Below are 24,881 nucleotides of genomic sequence, written 5' to 3' on the forward strand. Positions count from 1 at the left end.
ATTAATTGTCCACGGATGGATATGTCACAAGTTTCGTCAACCATAATAGCAAAATATTCCCAACTTTTAATATCTGCTACCACGGAGCGCAAAACAGAACTCCCTAATATATCAATGATCTCGTTCTGAATGTCATGTGAGAGCCATTTGTAGCCCGAACGTCCCATCCACTCTCCTAGTTCATGCACATAGTCTTTTGAAACTCTTTTATTAAAAATGTTAACAATACTCATAAGTACATACTTAGTATATAGTAATAAGTCATGTGTTTTGCTGTCTCTGGTCATACCCTCCCCAAAGTTGATGGTTTATCGGTCTCAGCCTCCCCCCCCCCCAAAGTTGATGGTCTAGAACATTTCAAATGTGTATTTAAAGTAAACATTACAAGAGAAGCAAAATATTACATTTGATCCATTTAAGCAAAATTATTTGGGGGCTCTGCCTCCACACCGTTAACATTGGGGGGTGGCTCGAGCCCCCCCCCCCCAGCCTCATGGAGTCGGCGCCTATGGTGGTCAGTGAATTGATTCCCGCGGAGTCATCCTTCCTGCACCACTCTAGTGACGTCATTTGCCTTGACAAGGACTGTTGTAAATTCAAAACATAAGTTCATTTTTTATACACGAATAGGCTAATCGGGAAAGGGCGTGGATTGATAGTGGGACGGAACAACTGACACGTGATTCCAACAGGGAATCGAACCCTAAAATATTTCATTGCAACATTACTTTTGTTCATTTGTTCATGACTTCAGCACCTGAAAAATAACATGTTTAGAATGTGTGAAGCCCTATATCCAGTGATGTGCGTCTACGCGGAAACAACGATAGTCTACATTCTACACGTAGACTATTTTATACACGTAGATGACGTAATCTATGTAAACAACATGGCGAAAGGTGATAACTTAGCAAAGGGCGCCGTGGAATTAAAAGAAAATTATACTGCGTATCAGTTGCTGATCTGTGAGGAGAATTTTTCATACTCTTTCTTCCAAATTTGAACAATTTCTCACCTAGGAAGAAACCTAATATAGGAAATATTATACTGTTTTATGGGGAAAAGACCACTTTTGCCACACGACTGCCATCTGTTGTTTTTTTTTGCATACTATTTATCTTCCCCCATAGTTGATACTAGAAGAGAAGAGAAATTTGTTGTAAATAGGATTCTTTTTATTTCGTCAGGAACCAATATAGTTGAAAATGTCACTTTCCTTTCATGAAACCCTTGAAAATTAATTTTAATGCACTTTAGATTGTCTACGTAGTGTATGTAAACTACAACCCAACGTAATGTACGCGTAGATTACGTGTAGACAACGCATATAGACGTAAACTTATAGTCTACGGCACATCACTGCCAATATCTAAACCTCTTATGTAACTTCGTGACACTGTACAGTGGGATACATAAGTATTACCAAACAAATTGTCCATCGGTATGTTTGTTCTCTCTGTTTTAAGCAATGAGAGCTTCAAGAATTCAAACAAGATGCCAAACAAGCTACTGACAACCTATACTTGAAATCCATTCCTTAAAATCGCTTTGGGGGTCCCGGTCGAGGCACATAGTGGTTCGGATCCCACTTTAAACTGTAGGTCCAGTCCCGATTAGTCTTACTGTGCATAAAGTCGACTTAAAACAATAATCCTCAAACCATTCCTTAATAACACGTAGGATGCTAGAGAAAAACAAATAAAGTAGTCATGGACAATTTGTAGAACAGTACTTATGCACCCCACTGTACAATTCGAACTGCAATAAACTTACAAGCTCTCAATATTTGTCCACAGAAATATTTTCCTTGAAAAAGTAGCGTGGCCGTAATTTCCATGCGTCTGGCAACCCTGACTCGGATCGATAGGTTCATAGCGCGGACTCAGGTTGCCTCTTTTCCACCTGGTTCGGACGATGTTTCCACCGGCCGCCACCGCGACTACAGCGCCGCTCGCACGCCTGCGCGCAGCAGAGCCAAGCGACCAAAGTGTACGTCAGGGCGGGCCAGTTCTGTGTGCAGTGACTTGCCAGTGACAGTAAAAGACCGTGGAGTGGTTCGTTCAGGGTACATCCCCCCCATTCTTTGATTATCCCGACAGGAAGTCGCCTCTGGAGTGTAATACAGTGCTTTGTGGTCAGGCCAATGTGAGTGCACGACCACTATGTTTGAAGTAGTGAATCAGTGTTGAAAAAGTGTTCGGTGACGTGAGATCGGTTTACCCCAGCAGTCATGTTGAACGGTCTGAGACGCGGGTATGCTCGATATTTGTTATTGAGTGCCGTGTTGGTCACGGTGCTGGTGTGCGTGTATTGGAACTACGGGTCTGGAATTGTTGCGAAGGACATTGTGAGCAAACTAGCAAGGAAGACCGAAGACGGGGAGCCCCCACCCCCAGGCCCTCCGCCGCTGTCCCCGGCGGGGAGGGTCCAGAATGAGGTCGAGAATAACGAAGTGGAGGACTCGTCGAATCCGGACATGTGGTCGGAACCGGACATCGTGGTGTCCGCGGACGTCTGTCCCGGGATCAAAGTTGCCAGCACGAACGTAAACACCGTGGAGCAGTTTGGGCAGTTCGAGTTCCAGGTAGGTGACTCTGTGTGTGCACAAGGGGGAGGGAGAGAAAGGATGGAAGGAAACACTTGCTGACCTTGAAGCCTTGACTCCAGCCGTCTTGCTTGGATGGCTGTTACGAAAATACTCTTGTCTAGCTCCCCTCCCACTCTTCCAGTCGCTGGAAAGGTGTCATTTTGCAGTGTTTGGGTCGCGTTTCTGAAAGCTTTGCCTGTTCCGTGTAAAGACCCATCCACTCCCGTTCGCTGTTGTGGAATTTGCGAAGTTGTCCTTCGGTTACAATCGGCAATACAAAGATTTGGACGTAGGGAGTAACGTTAACAATGTTACCATGATATATTCAGAATTGTCGGAAAGCACATGATAACCGATATGTTCCTTATGTAGACAGTTAAATTGGTTACTTGTTGTTGGTTGAATTTGTATTTTAAGTCCACTTTATGCACAGTAAGGCTAATTGGTACTGAACCTACAGTTTAAAGTGGGATCCGAGCCAGTATGTGCCTCCAGCGGGTATAACCCGGGACCTCTTGATTACAAGGCGACGACACTACCACTGCGCCATCGAGGAGGCCCCTCATTGGTTACTTGTGGACGCAAAGTAACGATAACAGTAATCCCTTACTTTTGGAAGCAATGTCACACTAACTGTAACTCGTTACTTTTTTGAAGAAAAGTAATGCTAACTGTAACGTGTTACTTTTAGAATTAACTGTAAGTTTACCACGTTACTTTGTGAACGAAAGTAATAACTGTAATCCGTTACAATCCCTCCCCCCTTTTCTGGTTGTCTCGCTGATGAATGGACACAAACACCCATGCAGGGATTCGAACACAGGGCTCCTAGCGTCGTAGCGCGATGTGCTAACCACTCCTCCACGGGGGCCGGCTTTTTTTTTGGTATAATGTTTGGTGGTATCTGTACTTGATGCTAAAGTACTTTGTTTTGTCGGTTTTCTCCCATTTTTTGGCTGATCGCGAAGGATGGCTGATTAGCTGAAATTGATAAAGCGACTCACGCAAAGAACACCCAAACCCCGACCGGGATTCGAACCCAGTTAACCACTTAATGCGCTCTAGCCGGCTATTGATGGTACTATATGTCAAGAAAGAAAGTGCTTGGTTGATGGTAACGTTGCAAGCAAAACTGCAAATATGAAAAAAATTAAGGTCGTGTGTGACTGAACGCAACAGTCCCATCTTCAAGGTTTTTTGAAACGAAGATATTCTCTTTTCTGGAAGTTGCGTCCCAATAATGTATGCCATAAGGATCTCCATGGGTGGCAGAAGGTAGGGGTTTGGAAAAACAACTACATCTGAAAGAAAATAAGCGAGAATAAATACGCGTCGCCAGTAGTGAAACAATTCGAAAACTTACAAGATAAGTAAATAAATGCCTACCACAGTACGAGCTGTAGGTGATTGGTTGGTTGGTTGATTTAGTGTTTTAAGTCCACTTTATGCACAGTAAGGCTAATCGGGACTGGATATCCAGTTTAAAGTGGAACCCGAACCACTATGTGCCTCCAGCGGGTATCGAACCCGGGACCCGTTGATTACAAGGCGACGACGCTAACACTGCGTCACCGGGGAGACCGAGCTGTAGGTGAGTGGTTAGTGTTACAGCTTCACGTTCTGAAGGATTACAGATTTATTTATTTCTTCTTTTATTTGCCAATGAGGCACCAACATGTGTGTGTTCGAATCCGCATTTAGACAGATTTTTTTGAAAATCTATAACCACAGATTCCCGACTACATGGGACGTGGGACGTTCATACCACATGCATTTTTAATCCACGATTTCACTTGCTAATTTCGAAAAGAACCTTAGATTTTTCCTTCTTAAAGTCTTTTTACACTTGCGGACCAAACATACAGCTGTCAGGTCATGCCTAATCTCACTGTGATTATAAATTACATAGCTCCATATTTTAAAGTAAAGATGATTTCGAATTTGTTGACGCAAGTTTGCATTGTGACCTACAAACACGTGTAATTTAATCTGTATCTAAGTATATATTTTTCTGCAATCTACAATACGGATGAGTCAGACATTTATACTTTTACTGATGGTGTCGTCCTAATTGCAAACAGTCCTAGTTGCGAACAGTCCCAATTGCGAACACTTGCTGCCTAAACAGGGATTAACCTCGAAGGGCAGTGTCCTAGTTGCGAACACAATTTCTGCCTTTTCATCTACAACTCTTTCCCACTTCCAGTGTCTTTTTAACGATTTTTAAGGGACTTTGAGACTGGTCAGTGCCTTGTTGGAACATAGATAATTGGACATGATTAGTCGTTGGCGAAGTATAAATAATTTAATAATAAAAGTGTGACCTATACGACTACATACTGCACACTTCTTAACTGAAAAGTGCTTCGTCATTCAATACTATAATTATTAATTTGAAATTCAAATTTCAAAACATATGACACTGTACTTACACCTTCGAGCAGTTCTTTTGGCACTGAGGGGTTTTCCAGAAATTAAAACACAGAAGTTCGATAGACTGAAAGGGTGAGTTGACTATAGAAGGCTTTACAAAGTAGAAGACCATGATAAGTCAATCAGTTTGGGTATTGTTGCTTGTCAAACCAGCTGTCTCATCGGGGCACTAGGTTATTAGTTTTTGAAAACAGGCGTTTCTGTTACATGTGTTCGCAATTAGGACATGAAAGTATTTCCTCACTTTTGTGTGTTTGCAATTAGGACGATTTAGGCACTGTTCGCAATTAGGACATGAAAGTATTTCCTCACTTTTGTGTGTTTGCAATCAGGACGATTTAGGCACTGTTCGCAATTAGGACACAATCGATACTGATTGGCCAAATTTTGTATCGATTCACATTGAGATTTCAAATTTAGAAACAGATGGGGCTTTCTAGTCTATTTTTCTATTTCTATTTTTTTAAACAAACAATCAACTCATGTTTTACTTCACAGGGTGGGCCACCAATATCTCTGCCCACCCTATTGCCTCCTGTACGAAGTAGTTTAGTATTGGAGAAACTATTGGAAAACACATCCTAAGTGGCATCGATGAGGAATTAAGATTTATCCAATTTTGCTTCTTATAAATGTCGACAATACATTAATTCTTCTTAATAAAATCAAAATCGGCTCTAAAAGAGAATCGAACCTGCGATCTACACACAACTGGGCCAGGCCATTACTACTTTATCACTGCGATAAACTAACTTGAAATTTTGTCTTAAGAGTCGTCAGTAATCTTGCAAACTTTGAGCTGGAATAGACTTGAGGTCTGCAACTCAGAACTAGACTTCTGTGACAACTTATTCTCTTCCGTCTACATCAATTCTCTTCCGTCTACATCAATGTGACACGTATTGGAAATGTGAAGTGGCATTATTACATGTTGCAAATAATTTATCATACCATCGTTAGTTCCAGATTTGGCCACAGCCACCGAACATTTACTATCTGGGTAGGTATACTGAACACAACTACAACTGGCGGTTGGGAAACAGCGAATCAGCGATCAGTTAAATTCCCAGCACAAACATTACTAAATTTAGGCAAAGGTGCCTATTTTGAAACTGAGCACCTACTTACTGATCGCAACGACGTTAGTGGTTTAATGAAAGTTCATACGTTCTTCTAATGTCACAAAGAAACCTGTGAGATATTAGAAGCTAACTAACTAACTCTCTAGCTTCTTAAGCCCAAAGGCTTATGGCTGCAGCAACACAAGCCTTCCACCTGTCCCCTACCCTAGGCAAGATCTAACCAATATTTTCCATCCTTACCGATTTCCTTCAGGTCCAGAGATATTAGAAGAAATGCATGGAATATAATGAAGATAAGTGGAAGATAATTTGCGATTTCAAGATAGTTGAAATGATATTGGGAATGCAACATGGATACACAAAGTATACCTGCTTCCTCTGTAAGTGGTATACCCGTGACAGAAGAACCACAGTAGTGGAAAGGTATTGTTTCTACGTCATCCTTGTAGGTATGCCTAGTATTTAAGGCTCCTTCATACATTTGACGAAAGTCGAATCTGAGGAAGAAGAAGAAAAAAGGAGGGTCATATGGGTTGGTTTTTGCGTGGCTTACTCTGTACGTATCTCTGACGTAACAGAGTACGTCACGAGATTGGCAGTCTTCACAGTTCTCTTGGGTCTCAGCTTCTACTGCCTCGTAGAGCTCCGACGCAGTAAATAGTCCCTAACGAACCTACACAAGTTATGTTAAAGAAACAGCGAAATGATTTTAAAAAAGTATAAAAGATTACCTACACATGGAAACAGATCTTCATATGAGATCATTGAAGGTAGTCATTCGTTGTTTACTGTTCGCGGCTGACGGGAGAGCAGTTGGGGTGGGGTGGGGTACCTGAGGGGAAACTTACACAATCGCTTGCAAGGGTGGAAGGAGGAGAATTTGTTTGTTGTGAAGCAGTTGACAATCTGGCGGGCAGGCGAGCGAAGAAAGCACATGAATTATCGTTCTTTTAACACGTAACGAATTTTTCATGGATAGTAAAACCGTAATTTGATGACAAAAGATTCTTAAAACATTTATGAAATGGAAGATAGTAATCACAGCCGCGCTTTCATGTCTTGAATCTTGGCTATATCATTATGTGGGAGAGGCAGGAAGGGGAATAGGCACTTTCTCTCTCTCTCTCTCTCTCTCTCTCTCTTTCTCTTTCTCTTTCTCTTTTTAATCTTCCATAAAGAGCAATGAAAGGAAAACCGAAAACTGTTCCTATTTTGTACCTACAGTTCCTAAATAGAAATTACAATTTTTGTAACTATAATTGGCTTACGCAGAATTTTGTCGCGAGGTGTTTCAAGTTTGTTTAGATTTTAGTATTTATAGTAATAAAAACAATACATTGTTTTTTGATTGATTGATTGATTTGCTTCGCCTTTTGTTCCACTTTTGGCTAATTTGCGAAGATGGTGATGAGTGGTGATATGATGAAATTGATGAATGAACACTCACATACAACCATGCCCAGGCCAGGATTCCAACCCGGGACCCCTGGCGTCGTAGCGCGATGTGCTAACCACTCCGCCACGGGGACCGGCAATACATTATTTTTATTATAACATTTATTAACAATAGTAATCTAGTAATATGAACTGTTTATATTTTCGCTGGATGTGACACTAATTAGTTTAAAACAGAGCACGAATTAAACATTTCTTCAGCTTGCCCAGTCAGTGATCACAACAGGTTCATTGACCAGACCAGACCAAACATACTCTTTTTAAGAGTATTATACTCTTTTAGAGGTTCATATACTCTATACTCTTTTCAATTTGCAAGAATCCCCAAATATACTCTTTTCCTTGCTATTTAATTTCATTCATTATTTTACGCGTAAAAATGCCTTAAAATCCACAGAACGGAAAACGTCAAGATGTCAACAAACTGAAGTATTTACTCCTTGACTCAAGACTTTCCTATGAACAATTTCAAGAGTCATTTTCATATTCCATCAACAAGCAAAACATATTTCAAATTCATTGGAATTTAATGATAATGATTAGGGCTGAGCCGATACCATTTTGAACCGATTCTCTTATCAATTCCCACCGATAGTGTAAAATAAAAAGGAAGTTTTAATTTTGCATAATTTTCAGGATAAGTAAGACTGTCAAGAAGTCGCACGGGATTTTTGCGGACCCCGTGAAAGACCAAAATGCCGGAAAGTATCGGCTGGTATCGGTAGCTGAATCCCAACCGATACTTTCCGATACCGATACATCGGCATCGGTATCGGCTCAGCCCTAATAATGATATTTTTTAAACTTACTGTGTAATTTCAAAAGCCGTTGAAAAACCTCTTGAAGATTGGGGGGAAAGAAAAGAATCAATGATGTGGAGGTGGAGGTCAGTGTGCAAAGATTTAGTACAGGCTGGGTCAAATTTAAAAGTGATTGTGCCTCTTATAAAATTCTTGTTTACTCTGCCTGGTACAGATGTTGGTTGTGAAAGACTCTTCAGTGTTATTAAAACTTATTGGCGAGAGGAAAAAAGTACACTCCTGGTGTCAACACTCGAACAAGTAATGGAAGTGAAATTCAATGTGGACATGACCTGTGAAGAGTTTGGACTGGCAATAAAGGACGACTTAAACATACTCAAGAAAGCAAAATCATCCCAGAAGTATGAACGATGGTGTCATTGGTGAGAAAGTATTTGAAATTAGCTAATTACATTGGACCCATAAAATTTAGGCCTATTTTATAGGGGCTATAATAGAAGCAATAACAAATAGCCACCCTTATTTTAGTTTTCTTTTTGTTTTGTGCATGCACACCTTCAACCTATAGACTATACTCTTTTTGGTCAACAAATATCTGGTCATCGAATGCTGTGATATTTCATCTGGGTGCGTTTGTTTGTGTAGTTTTATTTTCGCTCGCTGTGTTGTGTTCGTGATAGCTCTTACACCTCGTAATAAACCGTTTCGAAGTGGAACAAAGAAAATTCTGCACAATCAGTGGCATATCCAGAAATGTTTCGGGGGGGTATGAACGAAATGTCTACAAATAATAATAATAATAATAATATTTTAATTGAATTAAAGTAATACTAATTTCAATATATAAATTAATATATTATTATTACGTGACTAGGTAAAGAGGCAAACAGTGTATTCTGTAGTTTACCTGTAGTTAAAAGTAGAAACATTTACATAAGAACAAGTGCCTCGCAATTAAATTAATGTAAAATAGAAGAAGAATTGAATACTATTGCATAACGAAATAAATGTTAGATACAGTGAAGTTTCTGATTAATATTGTATACATATTGTTATGAGTTGTAGTATGCATAAACCTTCTTTCTAATATCATTCAAAGCCGTACGATCCCAATATAATCCTTGCCATCCAATAAATTCACTAATGCTAAACGAGTATTGTTATTATTTTATTACTTGGTAATCTTTTCGTTTGCCCTAAATAAATACTTTACGTCTTTCAAAGCCGTATGATGTCAATCCTAATCATTGCCTTCCAATATATTCAGAGTAAAAATAGTAGTACTTGATAAGTATTTCAGGTGCTATACTTCAAAGCCGTATTATATTTATAGCTATAATCCTTCCATTCCAATACGCGTTCAGAGGAAATTATCCATCGAATATGAAAAAATTGCTAAAGGAGTATATTTACATTATTTAATTTTAGTACTGCATAGTCCTTTCGGGGAGGGTCCGGACCCCCAGCAAACTTGTTCTACGTATTATAGCGTAATATTTGCCAAGGAGACAGATTTAATTGAATTACTCAAAATAACGTTACTGGTTTACGTACGTACAATGTAAACGTCTAATGGAAAGCGATAAATAAACGGATAGGTATTATTCATTCTGAACCCTTCCACAATACGTGAACGTCTGTGTAGTTATTTTGCCGGCGATTTTGTAGCGCTTGAAACTTCATTGTTGTTTCTGCAGCAGACGATTTTCTCGGAGCCCACATCTTACGCCAAATACACTTTCTGCCGTCACCCATATTTTGCAATTGAACACGTCCAGTTGACGCATGCACACTTCCCTGCCACTTGCGATCGTGTTTTGTCTTCACGAGCTATTTTGTTGTATCCCTCCGCGTTCTACTGTGGGCGGGGTTTAGAACGCTTCTAACTATCTGCACGAGGTGTCGCCACAGTGCAGGGACACTTTTACGTATTGCAAGGGTTTCGTTTTCCTCAAACAGTCTCAAAATAGGAAAACTGACTTCTACAGTGATGATGTTAATGTCAAGTACAATGAACATTGCACGTCCCCAACAAAACAGTTTTCCATAAGCTTGTGTGGTTAACGAGATAATTGCATGTGAAAATTACGGTTTTCCCCATTTTTATGCCCAATTTACTTATTAAGCAGGGTCTTTTTTTAAATTTCTGCTTTGTAGGAATCACGCAGCCATATTTTCTGAAGGATAGAAAACAAACCCCGAGATCTTATCTTTTCTCGTAACTGAAAAATCTGTTTAAAACGGAACGTCTGCACTGCGCGTTTTCGTCAATGTATGAAGGAGCCTTAACCTCAGTTGTGACATATTTTGATGATTTTGATGATTTTTTTATGGATTTTATTGCGTTCGACGATGTTCTAGCCCTATTTTTTTGCTCAATCTCATTTTTGGAGCCTCATCTTTGTAGGTATGCCATGATCTTACGTGATAAAACTTAACCTATTCACTTTTTTACAGCCTTTTACGGGTTAAAATAATCTACAAAGTGTAAAATGGTTGTTTCTATGTTATCCTTGTAGGTGGGCTCTCAGCGTAAAGGCTACGATGTATTTTTTGTTGATTTTATAGCATTTGACGATGTTCTATCCCTATTTTTTGCTCAATCTTATTTTGGGGCCTTATTTTTGTAGGTGGGGCCCTCAACGTAAACGTCTACGATGTGTTTGGGGGGCCTTATTATTTTATTTTTTTGTAGGTGGGGGTCCTCAGCGTAAAAGGCCACGACATACATTGTGAAAAGGGGCTCACACATCATAAAAAATAAATCGTAGCCGTTTACGCTGAGAGCCCACCTACAAGGATAATATAGAAACAACCATTTTACACTTTGTAGATTATTTTAACCCGTAAAAGGCTGTAAAAAAGTGAATAGGTTAAGTTATATCATGTAAGATCATGGCATACCTACAAAGATGAGGCTCCAAAAATGAGATTGAGCAAAAAATAGGGCTAGAACATCGTCGAACGCAATAAAATCCATAAAAAAATCATCAAAATATGTCACAACTGAGGTTAAATACTAGGCATACCTACAAGGATGACGTAGAAACAATACATTTACACTACTAACCACTGCACAAAAAAGAATTGGTCTCAACGAAATTGACAAGTGGGAGAAAAATTATACAGCATGTGATGTTCCTCTTCCCCCCTTCACACCAAGCTAGGCCTTACGAAACAATTTGTAAAGGGTATGGACACAACTGTATTTCAAACAAAAGGCCTCGTCTTTCACCAGCAAAGCGAAAAAAAGTTACTTTGTGGGACCTCAAATTAGAGAACTTCAGCAAATCCAGAGTTTGAAGCATGTCTAAGAGACAAAAGAAAAAAAGCATGGATATAATGTTATATGCAATATAAATTGCAAAAATATTATTATATATTTTTAAAATAAGTATTATATAACAATTCTGTGTGCGAATATTGTGTCACACATCAGATTTTTTTTGTAGAACAGTGTTATTGTCACTAGTGAAAAATAGAAAACTCCTGTCACATTTGTTCCCCCCGTCTTTACCGTTTAGAACTGAGGAAAAAATAGAATTTTGCGTGTTGAACACATGCTTTTTTTCTTCTTAACTATCTTTGCATTTCCAATGATGCTAAAGAGTAGCATCTATTTTTCCTTGTAGCAATTTTTCTTTAGAAAGGGGCCGCAAGACCCTTTTGAGAGAGAAATTGGGGAAGATTTATACAAAATGTTGGAAGGGATGATTCCACGCTTGACTAGTCTTGATTGGAGGGTGGTGAATCAACTCGCTGGGGGTTCTTGTCAGCATTTTGCTTTGGGGGCGATTCGGGGAACGAATAGACTGTGGTGGTTGATGGTTCTTTACAAATGGCAGAACCTTTTTGCCCGTGGGAATTTTTAGCGAGAGCTAGTTCGGATCTGCACGTGGCATTGTTGTGAATTTTATGAGCTTGCTGCTGATAGAATCGTATTGGTTAAGAACCGAAGTTCTTATGAGTATGTGGAGTTTTCAGCAATGCGGGAACATGAACGGTTTCTTGACTGGTACAGTCAACGGCAAAGATAATGGTAGGCAAATTGTCCACCGCTATTTTAATTACTTTTTTATTCTGTCTTGTTTTAAGGAATGAAACTATGTTGGTTCGAAGCAGGCATTGTTCTCTGCTACTTGACGTCATTATTTCAATTCATTGTCATCACAATGTGTAATACACAGTGATGTGCCGTAGACTATAAGTTTACGTCTACATGCGTTGTCTACACGTAATCTACGCATAGATTACATTGGGTTGTAGTTTACATAGACTACGTAGAGAATCTAAAGTGCATGAAAATTAATTTTCAAGGGTTTCATGAAGGGAAAGTGACATATTTAACTATATTGGTTCCTAACGAAATGAGAAGAATCCTAATGCAAGAAACAACAACAGATGGCAGTCGTGAGGCAAGAGTGGTCTTCTTCCCATAAAACACTAGAATATTTCCTATATTAGGTTTCTTCCTAGGTAAGAAATTGTTCGAATTTGGAAGAAAGAGTATGGAAAGTTATCCTCACACATCAGCAACTGATACGCAGTATAATTTTCTTTTAATTCCACAGCGTTCTTTGCTAAGTTATCACCTTTCGCCGTGTTGTTTACATAGATTACTTAAAATACGTGTATAAAATAGTCTACGTGTAGAATGTAGACTATCGGTGTTTACGCGTAGACGCACATCACTGGTTCTTTCCCGTTACTCCCTGTGCCGTCAAAGCCCTCCGAATCGAAAAGTTCCCGAGTAATACAGTTGCCACCTTTCCCGCCAGGTGTCAGTTCGAACGTTAGTCACTGCGCTCTGGTGCGGAGGCGCACAGCACGGAAGCAGAACGCAGACGGTAACCAAATATCATAATGCTTTACTCAGTGCGCTCCGACATAAAGGGTTCCCGGGTTCGTATCTCGATACGAGTGTTCTTCCCCTACAACAATTTCGTTATATCATCACACATTCGCGTTTTCTTGATTAGCCAAAAGTGGCAGAAAAGCGAAATTAAAAAAAACAAATCAAGTCAAGTTACGTAAGTTGAAAGTAAATATGGCATGTGATTTCGTTTTTCTATATACAGTGTTATCGACAAAATGTCGAAGTAGCACTGAATTTTAGATCGTGTGCAGTGTAGTACCTCTACTAACAAGGGAGGTTATGTAAGTGTCCCCCTCCGATTTCCATGAAACTTGGCAGGTGTATAGACGGATCCAAAGGAAGAAATACGTGTTTTTTTGTTTCGGCTAAAAAACTGTTTTAGGGGGGCCAAACCCCCTCTGAAATGTCAAGATGAGGAGAAATTGAAGTGGGGATCTGACCCCAAAACCAGGGAAATCTGGCATAGGAAGAACACGCACATATAATTGTAACACACACAGCACAGAACTGTAGGATTGTCGGTACCAAATGCAGTGCAATTGTAGAGAGATGCTGAATTCATAGACACCGTTGTTCCCGGATAGGCATGGGCATAACAATAGAGGGACCAGAGCAGGGTAACGGAGCGTTTTTAACCGAAACAAAAACCGTATTTCTTCCTTTGGGGCCCTCTATACACCTGCCAAGTTTCATGGAAATCGGAGGGGGACACTTAGATAACGTCCCTTGTAAGTAAACAGTTCAATATGGCTACCAAACGTAGCTCCCTCTCCCTCCGAATGACCTCCCCGTTGACTTAGTGACAAGATCGTCGGCTTCTAATGAAAGGGTCCCAATTTCGATATCCGGAGGATTCATGGTGGTTCGGGACCCACTTTAAACTGTAGGCCAAGTCCCGATTGTCCTTTATGTATATAAAGTGGGCATAAGACAACACCTGAATCAACAGCAATTCACGTATGGCGCGTATTCGGACGGAAGGGTGGGTGCTGTAGCCAACAGTAGCTGTCTTTCGGACACTGCCATCTCACGGCCATATAACGTTAGCATCTTACCCAGTGTGCCCTACGTAGAGAATTTTTGTGTTGGCATGTTTAGTTCCTGTGAAGTTCTGCAGTTGATGATGCGCATTCACTATTCTGTACAACTACAAGTAATACTTTTACTATTGTTGATGTTAAGAGACCTGCCGGAAGGCCAAGACAAAGATGGTGGGATAACGTTGAGATAGACCTAAAGGATGGGAAAGATTGGATTGACCCAGGGTAGGGACAGATGGAAGACTTGTGTTGCTGCAGCCATAAACCTTCGGGTTTAAGAAGGCTAGATTGATTTGGTGTTTCAAGTCCACTTTATGCAAAGTAGGCTAATCGGGACTGGACCTACAATTTAAAGTGGGATCCGAACCACTATGTACCTCCACCGGGAATCGAACCCGGGACCCCTTGATTACAAGGCGACGACGCTACCACTGCGCCATCGGGGAGGCCTCAATAAACTCTTTATTTTATGGAAGGTAAAGCATGGGGACAGAATCCAGTCGACCAATCTCCTCCAACAAACAAAAACTTGACGAATAAATTCTGTTTTGACGCAAATATGAATTTTTCAACTATATTTAGATGCACACTAAATGAGTGTCTTCCTTGAAATAATCCCACCTTGCTCCCTATGCCTCGCCTTACTAATTTTCTGTCGCGCTGTCAGTGGTCACAATTTATTATGTTGATTTGCGATTAATTTAGGCGTTTTTAAGGTGACTACTTCATTTTAGAAGCCCGGGGGAGGGAGTGTGAGTGATCGTTTTATATTCTATTAGCCTATTGTTTTATGAGTTACGGTTACGTTCAGACGTCCGCCAGGATGATGGCTTAATTTTAGAGGTCAAAAGACCAAGACGATCTCTAAATTACTCCGTTTTAAATTATGGCGTTTTGTTAGTTTTTGAAGTTTCGGGGGCTGTCACCTCCTTCACTCATGTTGAAATCAAACTGATCATCCATCACCCAAACCTAAGGATCACTGGCATCAAAGGTGCCTTAATCCACACGTAGTTCGTTGAATACTCAATAGATGGCCACAATTGTAAGCTCACATGGACAGTACTGAAGGAAACTTTGAACTCATTTCGATGGAGCTTCGTAGGCAATGTGGAAATGTGTCAGCTGTTTTTTCTCCCAAGGGAATATCCCGGTGTTGCAAAAGTTTAAGTTAATCCAAGCAAAATGCATGTGGTCAGGTTGTTTTTAAAGGAAATTAAAGCTTATGCTCCTAAACTGAATGTGAAGTAAAGTGAAATATCCAATTCTAGGGAGCGTAGTTTCGTGTCTACGTGTGTTGACACCTAAATAGAACTTTTCAAGGCGTTTTCTCAGGAACTACAGGCAAATGCCTGAATGGCATCTTCAATGGATGCCTCGTCTCATTTCTTTCACCCCTTGCTTCCATTTTTTGTAGCACCTCTGTGCTCATCTCAGTTCATCTTCATCGTCACGATTAATCTGAAGAGACTTAAATTCGAGACGAGAACGACAGAATATCCTTCGTGATGATGTCGAGACTCATTATGATTGAAAATATTACTAGAGACGTCTTATTTATTTATATGATGTATTTTATTTAGAGTAGCTATAAAATCAATCCATTAGAGGCAATTGTAAATTTTTGTAGCGTGGTAGCATACATTTTTTTTAGTTTCTTAAGTTTTTCGAGGGGATGTAGCGTGGAGACGAGGCGTCAACTCGGAAAAAAAAAAAGCGTCAAAGGAAGTTGTTGTCCTTAATGGCCTCTATACTCTGTGCAAGCTTGTGTGTTGACCCACTGTTCATGTTGATCATATATTTCGAGACGGGACAGAGAATACAGAACGAGATGGTTATTTATAAATCGAGAAGAGACGGACGCTGCCGAATCTTGTAGCTACCGACCTTCGTGTCGGAGTGGTTATCACACCGTGTTACGACGCCAAGAGTTCCGCCGATTCGAATCTCCCACCTGTGAGTGTCCCTTCATCAAATTTCATCATATCACCACTTATCCTCATCTTTGCGATTAGCCAAAAATGACAGAAATGTGAAGTAAAATAAACCAAATCAATACGGAGGTCCGAAGGTTACCTTACCAACAATAGAAAATTAATGTAAGATTTCATTTTAAAGGGTATATTTCCCACATCCCGATGCCTCCGTAGTGTACTGCAAGAGTATCTTATTTTCACTTTAACGTAGGAGGAATGATATATAATGAAGTCCGGCGGACAGATGGACACAAGATGATAGAGAAAGGAAAGCCCTTCGTGCTGGTTTAATGCAAAAGTGTCTGTTCTTGTCTGCACTTCTTGCTAGTAAGGTTGTCGAAGCGATGTCTTCTGGGGGTCCTCGCTGTTGGCATTGCACGTGAGAGTGAACGGAATAATCGATCTCCATCAATGCAGAAAAGGTCGAATGGCGTCATATTGTTATGACGACCTTGAACTCAACTTTGAACTGTGGGATATCCCGTCATTAATCGCTTGTACTCTGGTGTAGTCACGGCAATTTCCTGTTAAAACATCAACTCTTTGTTACGGTTCGCTTTCGTACTATTTGTGTAAAATAAGTTGATTGATTTAGTTTATTTTACCCCGCTTTTCTGCCACTTTTGGCTAATCGCGAAGATGAGGATGAATGGTGATTAGATGAAGGGACACCACGCCTCACAGAGATTATCCTAGCTGCAAGTTCAGGCGCCAGAGCCTCGTTGTTGTGCAAAATGCAGTCCAGGGTGTACTACGTGGAAGATAGGTTGATTGAATGGCTTTGTTAGTTCCCTTTACAGAACAACCTATCTCACAGACGAAAGATTATTGTAAGTGATTGAGTTGGTATTTTAAGTCCACTTTATGCTCAGTAAAGCTAATTGGGACTGGACCTACAGTTTAAGTTGTGATCCGAACCACTATGTGCCTCCACCGGGTATCGAACCTGGGACCCCTTGATTACAAGGCGACGACGCTACCACTGTGCCATCGAGGAGGCCCAGGAAGAGAGGTTGACTTGGAGACTAAAGTCACCTGGACTTCGTACAAGCAGGTAGATATCTGCGACAAAGTCACCAGTGCCAATGTCAAGTTTCCGGTGACGACTGTTAGTAATGTTTATATTTGGACCAAAAAGTGCTAAGAGTGCTAACAAAGAATGGCAGATTTGTGCGATGAGAGTCTAAGAGAACATCCCAACATGATATCGTTACATAGGCTTCATTCAGTAGCAATAAGAGCTGCTTATCACACACTGAAATGCAAAAAGAGATATAAAAAAATCAGCAAAGTCCTACAGTATCCCAGTGATGCCATCTACCGATATAAAAGTCAGACATTTCTTTAATTCTGCTGAAGGTTAATTTTCATGCTAAAACAGTGTGTTTGTGCATACACAAAAATATTTTCTTGTAGCAATGGATTGCGTATCTTTTCCTGGGCGTGAAATAGCGAATGACGAAAATGGGGCGTAATTTTTATCTACTTTCGTCAGCAGTAGCCACTTTGAATCTCTGCCAGGGCATCAACCTAACTATTTTTATCTTCATGATACGTTGGCCCTGGACAGGAAACGTTCCGCGTGTAACCTTGTAGAGAGAAAACAGGAAAAAGAAACACATTTCCTTCATCCCGTGCCAAATTAAAGTTTCCGAAGATGCGCAGAACAATATCATGGACGGACTTCCGGTTCGCATGCAGATATTGCCTGTTTACTTTACAGCGCAATGACTGTTGCAGATGTCTCTACCTCTGTGCGTACTGTTGCTGAGTTAACGTTAGGCACAACAGATGATTTGCTTAAAACGCCGCTAGGAATTGAAAACTGGCTATTATCTCGCAGTTTGCATTGTTCTAGGCCTGTCAATTGTCGCTTGCGTTCCGGTTTGCTTCCGTGTGACGTAATTATGGAAATTACTATGTCGTTTCTGCTGTTGCTCTCGTTTCAATTACCCTCTCGAGACCTGTTTCTGATTATGGATATGTCGGCGTCGTATTCCTCTTGCCTTACAAGGTAATGTACAGTCACGAGCAATAAAAATGGGGCTCCTAGATCCTGAAATACACGTTTCCCTGCAATGTGTTGTGTGTTGCCTAACTTTCGCACTATTGCGGGACTTCCTATTGAAAAGTTGCTATTGAAGATGGTCCATTGCTGTATAGTTAGGTAACACAAGCGTTGCACGAAGCGAGGATTTAAGGATCTAGGGTTCTCCTTCTTTATGGCTCATGACTGTACATATTTCGTCTAAACTCAGTCTCAGCTAACTGTAGAGCAGGCAAACGAAATCAAGTCTCTGCGCAAGTAGTGACGCGAGAGTGCTCCACCAATGAACACGTGGGAGGAACGGGATTGCGTGGAGGGGGAAAGCGACTGCCTTCCCAGCAGCGCCCTGGTCACTAGATTTCTCTCGCTTCTCTGACAATATGCGCGGCCTTGCTCCACAGTTAGCTGGGACAGGGTATAGGTAAAATGGTAAAGTTCACTCCTGTGTGGCGGTAAAGCCCCTCAAATTCTCGATCTCGACCATACCGGCCCGCCTCTGTGGCGGAGTACAGCACAGCGCGCTACGACGACAGGGGTCCCAGGTTCGAATCCCGGCCAGGGCATGGCTGTTTGTGAGTGTACCTTCAACAGTTTCCATCACTCATCCTCATCTTCGCGATTAACCAAAAGTGGCAGAAAAGCTAAGTAAAATAAACCAACTCAATCAAGATCAATCGACATAGTGGCAGTGATGTGATCAGCACCACACTTCGACCTCTTTTACTTCCGGAGGTTTTCCCTCCCGGTGCTCATTGATTAGAGGCTGAGCGAGCCCCAGAGCTGCTCTATACAGGGAAATGTCGGAAAACATCCCGATAATCGAACCCGGTTCACCACCGTGGCAGTCGGACACGTTGACGACTGAACCACACCAGCTCTCGTATTGTCTGTAGACCACACCTGGGTAACTCGTTATTTGTGCAAGATAAGTGAACGGCAAATTTCTAGAATGTAAACAATCACGTCCTATTGCTTTATTGAAAATATTTGAATTTACTGATTGGTAGATTGTTATTTAATAATATGTTAAAGTTTAATGACACGCAACAGTTCGGAGTTAATTTTAGATTCCGTATTGCTAAAACACACAAGATTTCCAATTCTGGCCTTTTTAAAATCGAGTTAGTTTTTCTTTATCAAATTTGACGACAGATGTCACGCTGTGTGCTTTTACCCCATAATGATCGAAACTGTATTACTTTCCCTTTAAAATCCAGTACTTGATCTTCATTTTAGTAACACTTATTGATCCTTATTTAAGTAACACTTAAACTTTCGTTAGTGTTGACAGTTTGAAACTGATTAATTATTAAAGTTGAACGTAAACATGAAAATAATGTAACGCACAATGGTTAACTTACAGCAATTCGCTTCGTCGCGAAATTGAGCAGAGTTTTATAGTTAACAAAGTGCCAAGACGTGACCGGGATCAATTTCCTCGTTGAGTGCAAACGAAACGAACTGTCACCATGGAGGCGCCACTAGCGCATCTTGCGTGCCGTCATTATTTTTATCGTCTTTTGTCATTGGGCGGCCACCGTGACATATTTCGATATGATCTCTGTCAGAACCGTGACGAACCACAGCGGGATGTGCTTTTATTTGATTTCACGACCTTTTTTTTTTTTGTGAGTTTCACTTTCCAGCCGAATGTTTGGTGTAGGTTTGCTATAAAAACGTTAAAACATACAAAAAATTGCATTCGTAAATTTATATGCTTTGAAAACTAAGGTGTATGGGGTAAAGTAGTTCAAGGTTAGTTTTAAGCAGTGATGTGCCGTAGACTATACGTTTACGTCTACATGCGTTGTCTACACGTAATCTACGCGTAGATTACATTGGGTTGTAGTTTACATAGACTACGTAGACAATCTAAAGTTCATTAACATTAATTTTCAAGGGTTTCATGAAAGGAAAGTGAAATTTTCAACTATACTTGTTCCTAACGAAATGAAAAGAATCCCATTTACAACAAAATTTCTCTTCTCTTCTATTATCAATTATGGAAGAAGAGAAATAGATTGCAAAAAACAACAACAGATGGCAGTCGTGAGGCAAAAGTGGTCTTTTTCCCATAAAACACTAGAATATATCCTATATTAGGTTTTTCCTAGGTGAGAAATTGTTCGAATTTGAAAGAAAGAGTATGAAAAGTTCTCCTCACACATCAGCAACTGATACGCAGTATAATTTTCTTTTAATTCCACGGCGCCCTTTGCTAAGTTATCACCTTTCGCCATGTTGTTTACATATATTACGTAATCTACGTGTATATAATAGTCTACATGTAGAATGTAGACTATCGTTGTTTACGCGTAGACGCACATCACTGGTTTTAAGTCACATGATCACGTGATTACCAGTGCAAGCGTCACTGAGCAGTGTGGCCAGAACAAAACTTTAAACTTCCACCCTTCTCACCCAAAAAATGTGTATTGTTAAACGCAACAGCTAAAAGGTTATAGAGTTTTAGTTTTTTGCAGGACTTTATGGACTCCCTATATCCCTTCTGTGATGTGATATGATTTACTAATGTTTGTAAACTGCAAATGAATCTGCTCCCTCCCATAAATATTTATGAATGTATAAACACACACACATACACCAAGCTCTATAAAGTCAGATGAAGCAATATTATAGAGATCCAGTGCGCTGATCCGACTTCTTAAAAAATAATTTCTTGCCTTTGAAACGACGATAGTAAATTTAGGTCGATCTTAAACGAACAATAGCGACTTTTGGTCGACCAGAAGCCAGCAGGAACCGACTTCCGGTCTCTATTTTAAAATGGTTACCGCCGAAACGTAATACATGTTGTTCAACAACAACAACATAAGAATAAAAATTTGTGTCGAAAATGCATCGTTAGTCAAGTTACCTCCCGATCAAGAGTTCCAACAGAATTTCATTCCAAACTGTAGGCCCATTCCCGACAATCTTTATTATGTATATGGATTAAAAAGCAATATGTTCATAAGGGTACACAAAAACGATATGTCCGATAACAGACTGTTATCTAACCGTGCAATGATTTTTTACTAGTAATTTTTTTTTAAGTCGTGGCTTAATTATCAGCCATTGAACGTCCAGGATATCAGTTTCATTCTCTGGTCGATATGATCTTTGTCATGTATTATTTTTCATCCTGGAAATTAAACATAATAGATTCTCATTGGCAGGTCATGTTCAATAAATCAATGCTGCCCACCTCTGTTAGCGATAAAATTATGAGCTGAAAGTACCGCAGGACGTCAAAGCTAACTTCTACCCTTTTATACATACTCCATAGGTTAATTGTTTCTACATATGCTTAAATTAACGCATCGAAGGCTGAGCAAAGAATGAGTCACCTTTACGCCGACCAGAAACCGACACTTAGTAACTTTTGGTCGACCCGAAACAGACACTGATCCCTTTGGGACGACCCGAAACTGACACAAGTTACTCTTGGTCGACCCGAAACGGACACAAGTAACTTTTGGTCGACCCAAAACAGACACAAGTAACTTTTGCTCGACCCGAAACGGACACAAGTAACTTTTGCTCGACCCGAAACGGACACAAGTAACATTTGCTCGGCCCGAAGCGGACACAAACAGCTTTTGGTCAACCCGAAACTGACACTGTTAGCTTTGAGTCACTTTTGGTCGACCCGAAACCGACACTGACCCGTTTGGGGCGACCCGAAACGAACACAAGTAACTTTTGGTCGACCCGAAACGGACACAAGTAACTTCTGGTCGACCCGAAACCGACACTAACCCCTTTGGGCCGACCCGAAACGAACACAGTAAGTTTTGGTCGACCCGAAACGAACACAAGTAACTTTTGGTCGCCCCGAAACGGACACAAGTAACTTTTGGTCGACCCGAAACGGACACAAGTAACTTTTGGTCGACCCGAAACGAACTCAAGTAATCTTTGGTCGACCCGAAACGGACACAAGTAACTTCTGGTCGACCCGAAACGGACACAAGTAACTTCTGGTCGACCCGAAACCGACACTGACCCCTTTGGGCCGACCCGAAACGAACACAGTAAGTTTTGGTCGACCCGAAACGAACACAGTAAGTTTTGGTCGACCCGAAACGAACACAGTAAGTTTTGGTCGACCCGAAACGAACACAAGTAACTTTTGGTCGACCCGAAACGAACACAAGTAACTTTTGGTCGACCCGAAGCGGACACAAACAGCTTTTGGTCGGCCCGAAACTGACACTGTTAGCTTTGAGTCACTTTTGGTCGACCCGAAACCGACACTGACCAAGACCATCTTGAGCTTCAGGCCACAGCGCTCAGTCAAGACGTCATCATCTGGAGGCGATCGTCTAAACGCTGTAAACCCCTTATCGTAATTTTACCGTAGATAATTAAGGTATATTTATTTCTTTTATGAAGTAAAATTTTGACATTTACCCTCCCGACGAATATAGAAGAAAAATGTATAATATTGAATATTTACACCAAAATTTTCATTCAGGCCACCACAAAAATTCCTACCATAGCACAAAGAAAGAGTTGATAACCGTTAGAAACTTCCTTGCGGAAAAATTTAAACATTGTATATCTTTGAAAAATATTATCGAGAATATTTGTCAGCTACAGTAAAACTCGTAACTGCTTTTGTATGAACTTTTGTATGTAAAATCAATTGATTAAATAAAAAAAAGCCATGTTAGGTTGACCGTAAACTTTCCAAGTTACCTAATTAATTAAATTGTCTTTAACTCTACCCAAAATGAATCATCCAGATAAAGCAGATATTCTGCTTAGCTATACAATCTCAATACAAAAGCTTAATTTCTATATCCTTGCAGCAAAAGCGAAACAAATTGGTACAAGGGCAATGTTACATTCTGTAAAGACTAAACCTAAATCATTTGTCATATTGTAATTTCGATCCTATTGACTTTATTGAACGAGAGATAATATAAAATTGAATCTTTTCATTGTCGTTAGTAAGATCTGTGACAATAACTTAAGAGTTTCATTGAAAAAAAGCAGATTAATATTTCGATCTTAGCGTTCACTTGGGATATAAACATTTGGAATATTTCCTTACACTGTTTTTACATTCTGTTAATAACATCGTGAAGAATGTTAATAAATTAGGAAACAATAAACATTATCACTGATTTAATAGTCAAAGTTACGAACATTGAAGCTTCACAAAGACAAAAAATAAAAATCAGTTCATATGAAACAGTATTATAAAATTTAATACATTTGTAGTTCATACTTATTAACATAGCTAGGTAACAAAATGTTTTCTGTGTGAAAGCATTTGTATTTGAAACATAAGCAATATATTCTTGGATAGTTTTTCACACGAATATCTCATCGAAGTTCTTGTTACACATCACACCCTTGTATTTGAATATACAACATATCTTCCGATTAGCATAAAGAACCATAAAGCGGGATAAAATAAGAATGTAAATGTACACATGTATCAACTTTACACCGTTGTATAGCTTTCTTTCATTAAGCACATTTTGAAACTGAAAATTTGTGTAAATAATATGAAAATTTTATCGAATGCTAGCATAAAATTTTCACTAACATATTGCTTTAGTAGACACGAACGTAATATTTTAAACGTTTGTAATTCAGGGTAAATTATTTGATATTTCTAATAACAACAAATGTTGACATGACCACGTTTAAGAGTATATTAGATGCCTATTCCGTACACATGAAATGTTTACGTCATGAACTATAACTCTTATTTATTTATAAGCATAAAACCTTTGTTACTTAACTTGTATCTTTTCGTAGGGACCGAATCACATGGAATTGCCCTAAACATTTCTCATTTTCAGCAACATCTTGAAGAAATGTGAACGTTACTTTTTCATCATAATTGCCTCTGTAATTGAGCACACAACACTTATACACCATACCTCTTGCACATTTAAGCATATTTACAAGTCATGTAAACTCGATTACAGTTCCTAAATTTGCATTACAATTCCATATTCACTAAAAAGGTCCATCATTGATTCCGAAGAAGAAAATCAGACGTGACGGCTATCTCGCCTCCAGTTGATGACGATCAGTCACGTGACCGGAGCAAGCCATGAGGCTTTCAGATTGAGAAGGTAATGCACTGACCCGTTTGGGGCGACCCGAAACGAACACAAGTAACTTTTGGTCGACCCGAAACGAACACAAGTAACTTTTGGTCGACCCGAAACGAACACAAGTAACTTTTGGTCGACCCGAAACGGACACAAGTAACTTTTGCTCGACCCGAAACGGACACAAGTAACTTTTGCTCGGCCCGAAGCGGACACAAACAGCTTTTGGTCGACCCGAAACTGACACTGTTAGCTTTGAGTCACTTTTGGTCGACCCGAAACCGACACTGACCCGTTTGGGGCGACCCGAAACGGACACAAGTAACTTTTGGTCGACCCGAAACGGACACAAGTAACTTCTGGTCGACCCGAAACCGACACTGACCCCTTTGGGCCGACCCGAAACGAACACAAGTAACTTTTGCTCGACCCGAAACAGACACAAGTAACTTTTGCCTGACCCGAAACGGACACAAGTAACTTTTGCCTGACCCGAAACGGACACAAGTAACTTTTGCCTGACCCGAAACGGACACAAGTAACT

The 24,881-nt window shown here is 40.2% G+C and overlaps 1 protein-coding gene across 1 annotated transcript in view; it reads left to right on the forward strand.

The window, feature by feature from the left end:
* Positions 1 to 1,982: 1,982 nt before the first annotated feature.
* The window catches only part of alpha-Man-IIb (alpha-Mannosidase class II b), a 463,611-nt gene continuing 440,712 nt past the window's right edge, over positions 1,983 to 24,881 (forward strand). The window contains exon 1 of the mRNA XM_083114244.1: positions 1,983 to 2,584. Coding sequence (XP_082970370.1) covers positions 2,231 to 2,584 — 354 coding nt within the window. The 5' untranslated portion in view covers positions 1,983 to 2,230. The remainder of the gene's footprint in view (positions 2,585 to 24,881) is intronic.

The sequence above is a fragment of the Lepisma saccharinum genome, chromosome 29 (genome assembly GCF_977018435.1).
Source record: "Lepisma saccharinum chromosome 29, izLepSacc3.1, whole genome shotgun sequence".
Classification (NCBI taxonomy): domain Eukaryota; kingdom Metazoa; phylum Arthropoda; class Insecta; order Zygentoma; family Lepismatidae; genus Lepisma; species Lepisma saccharinum.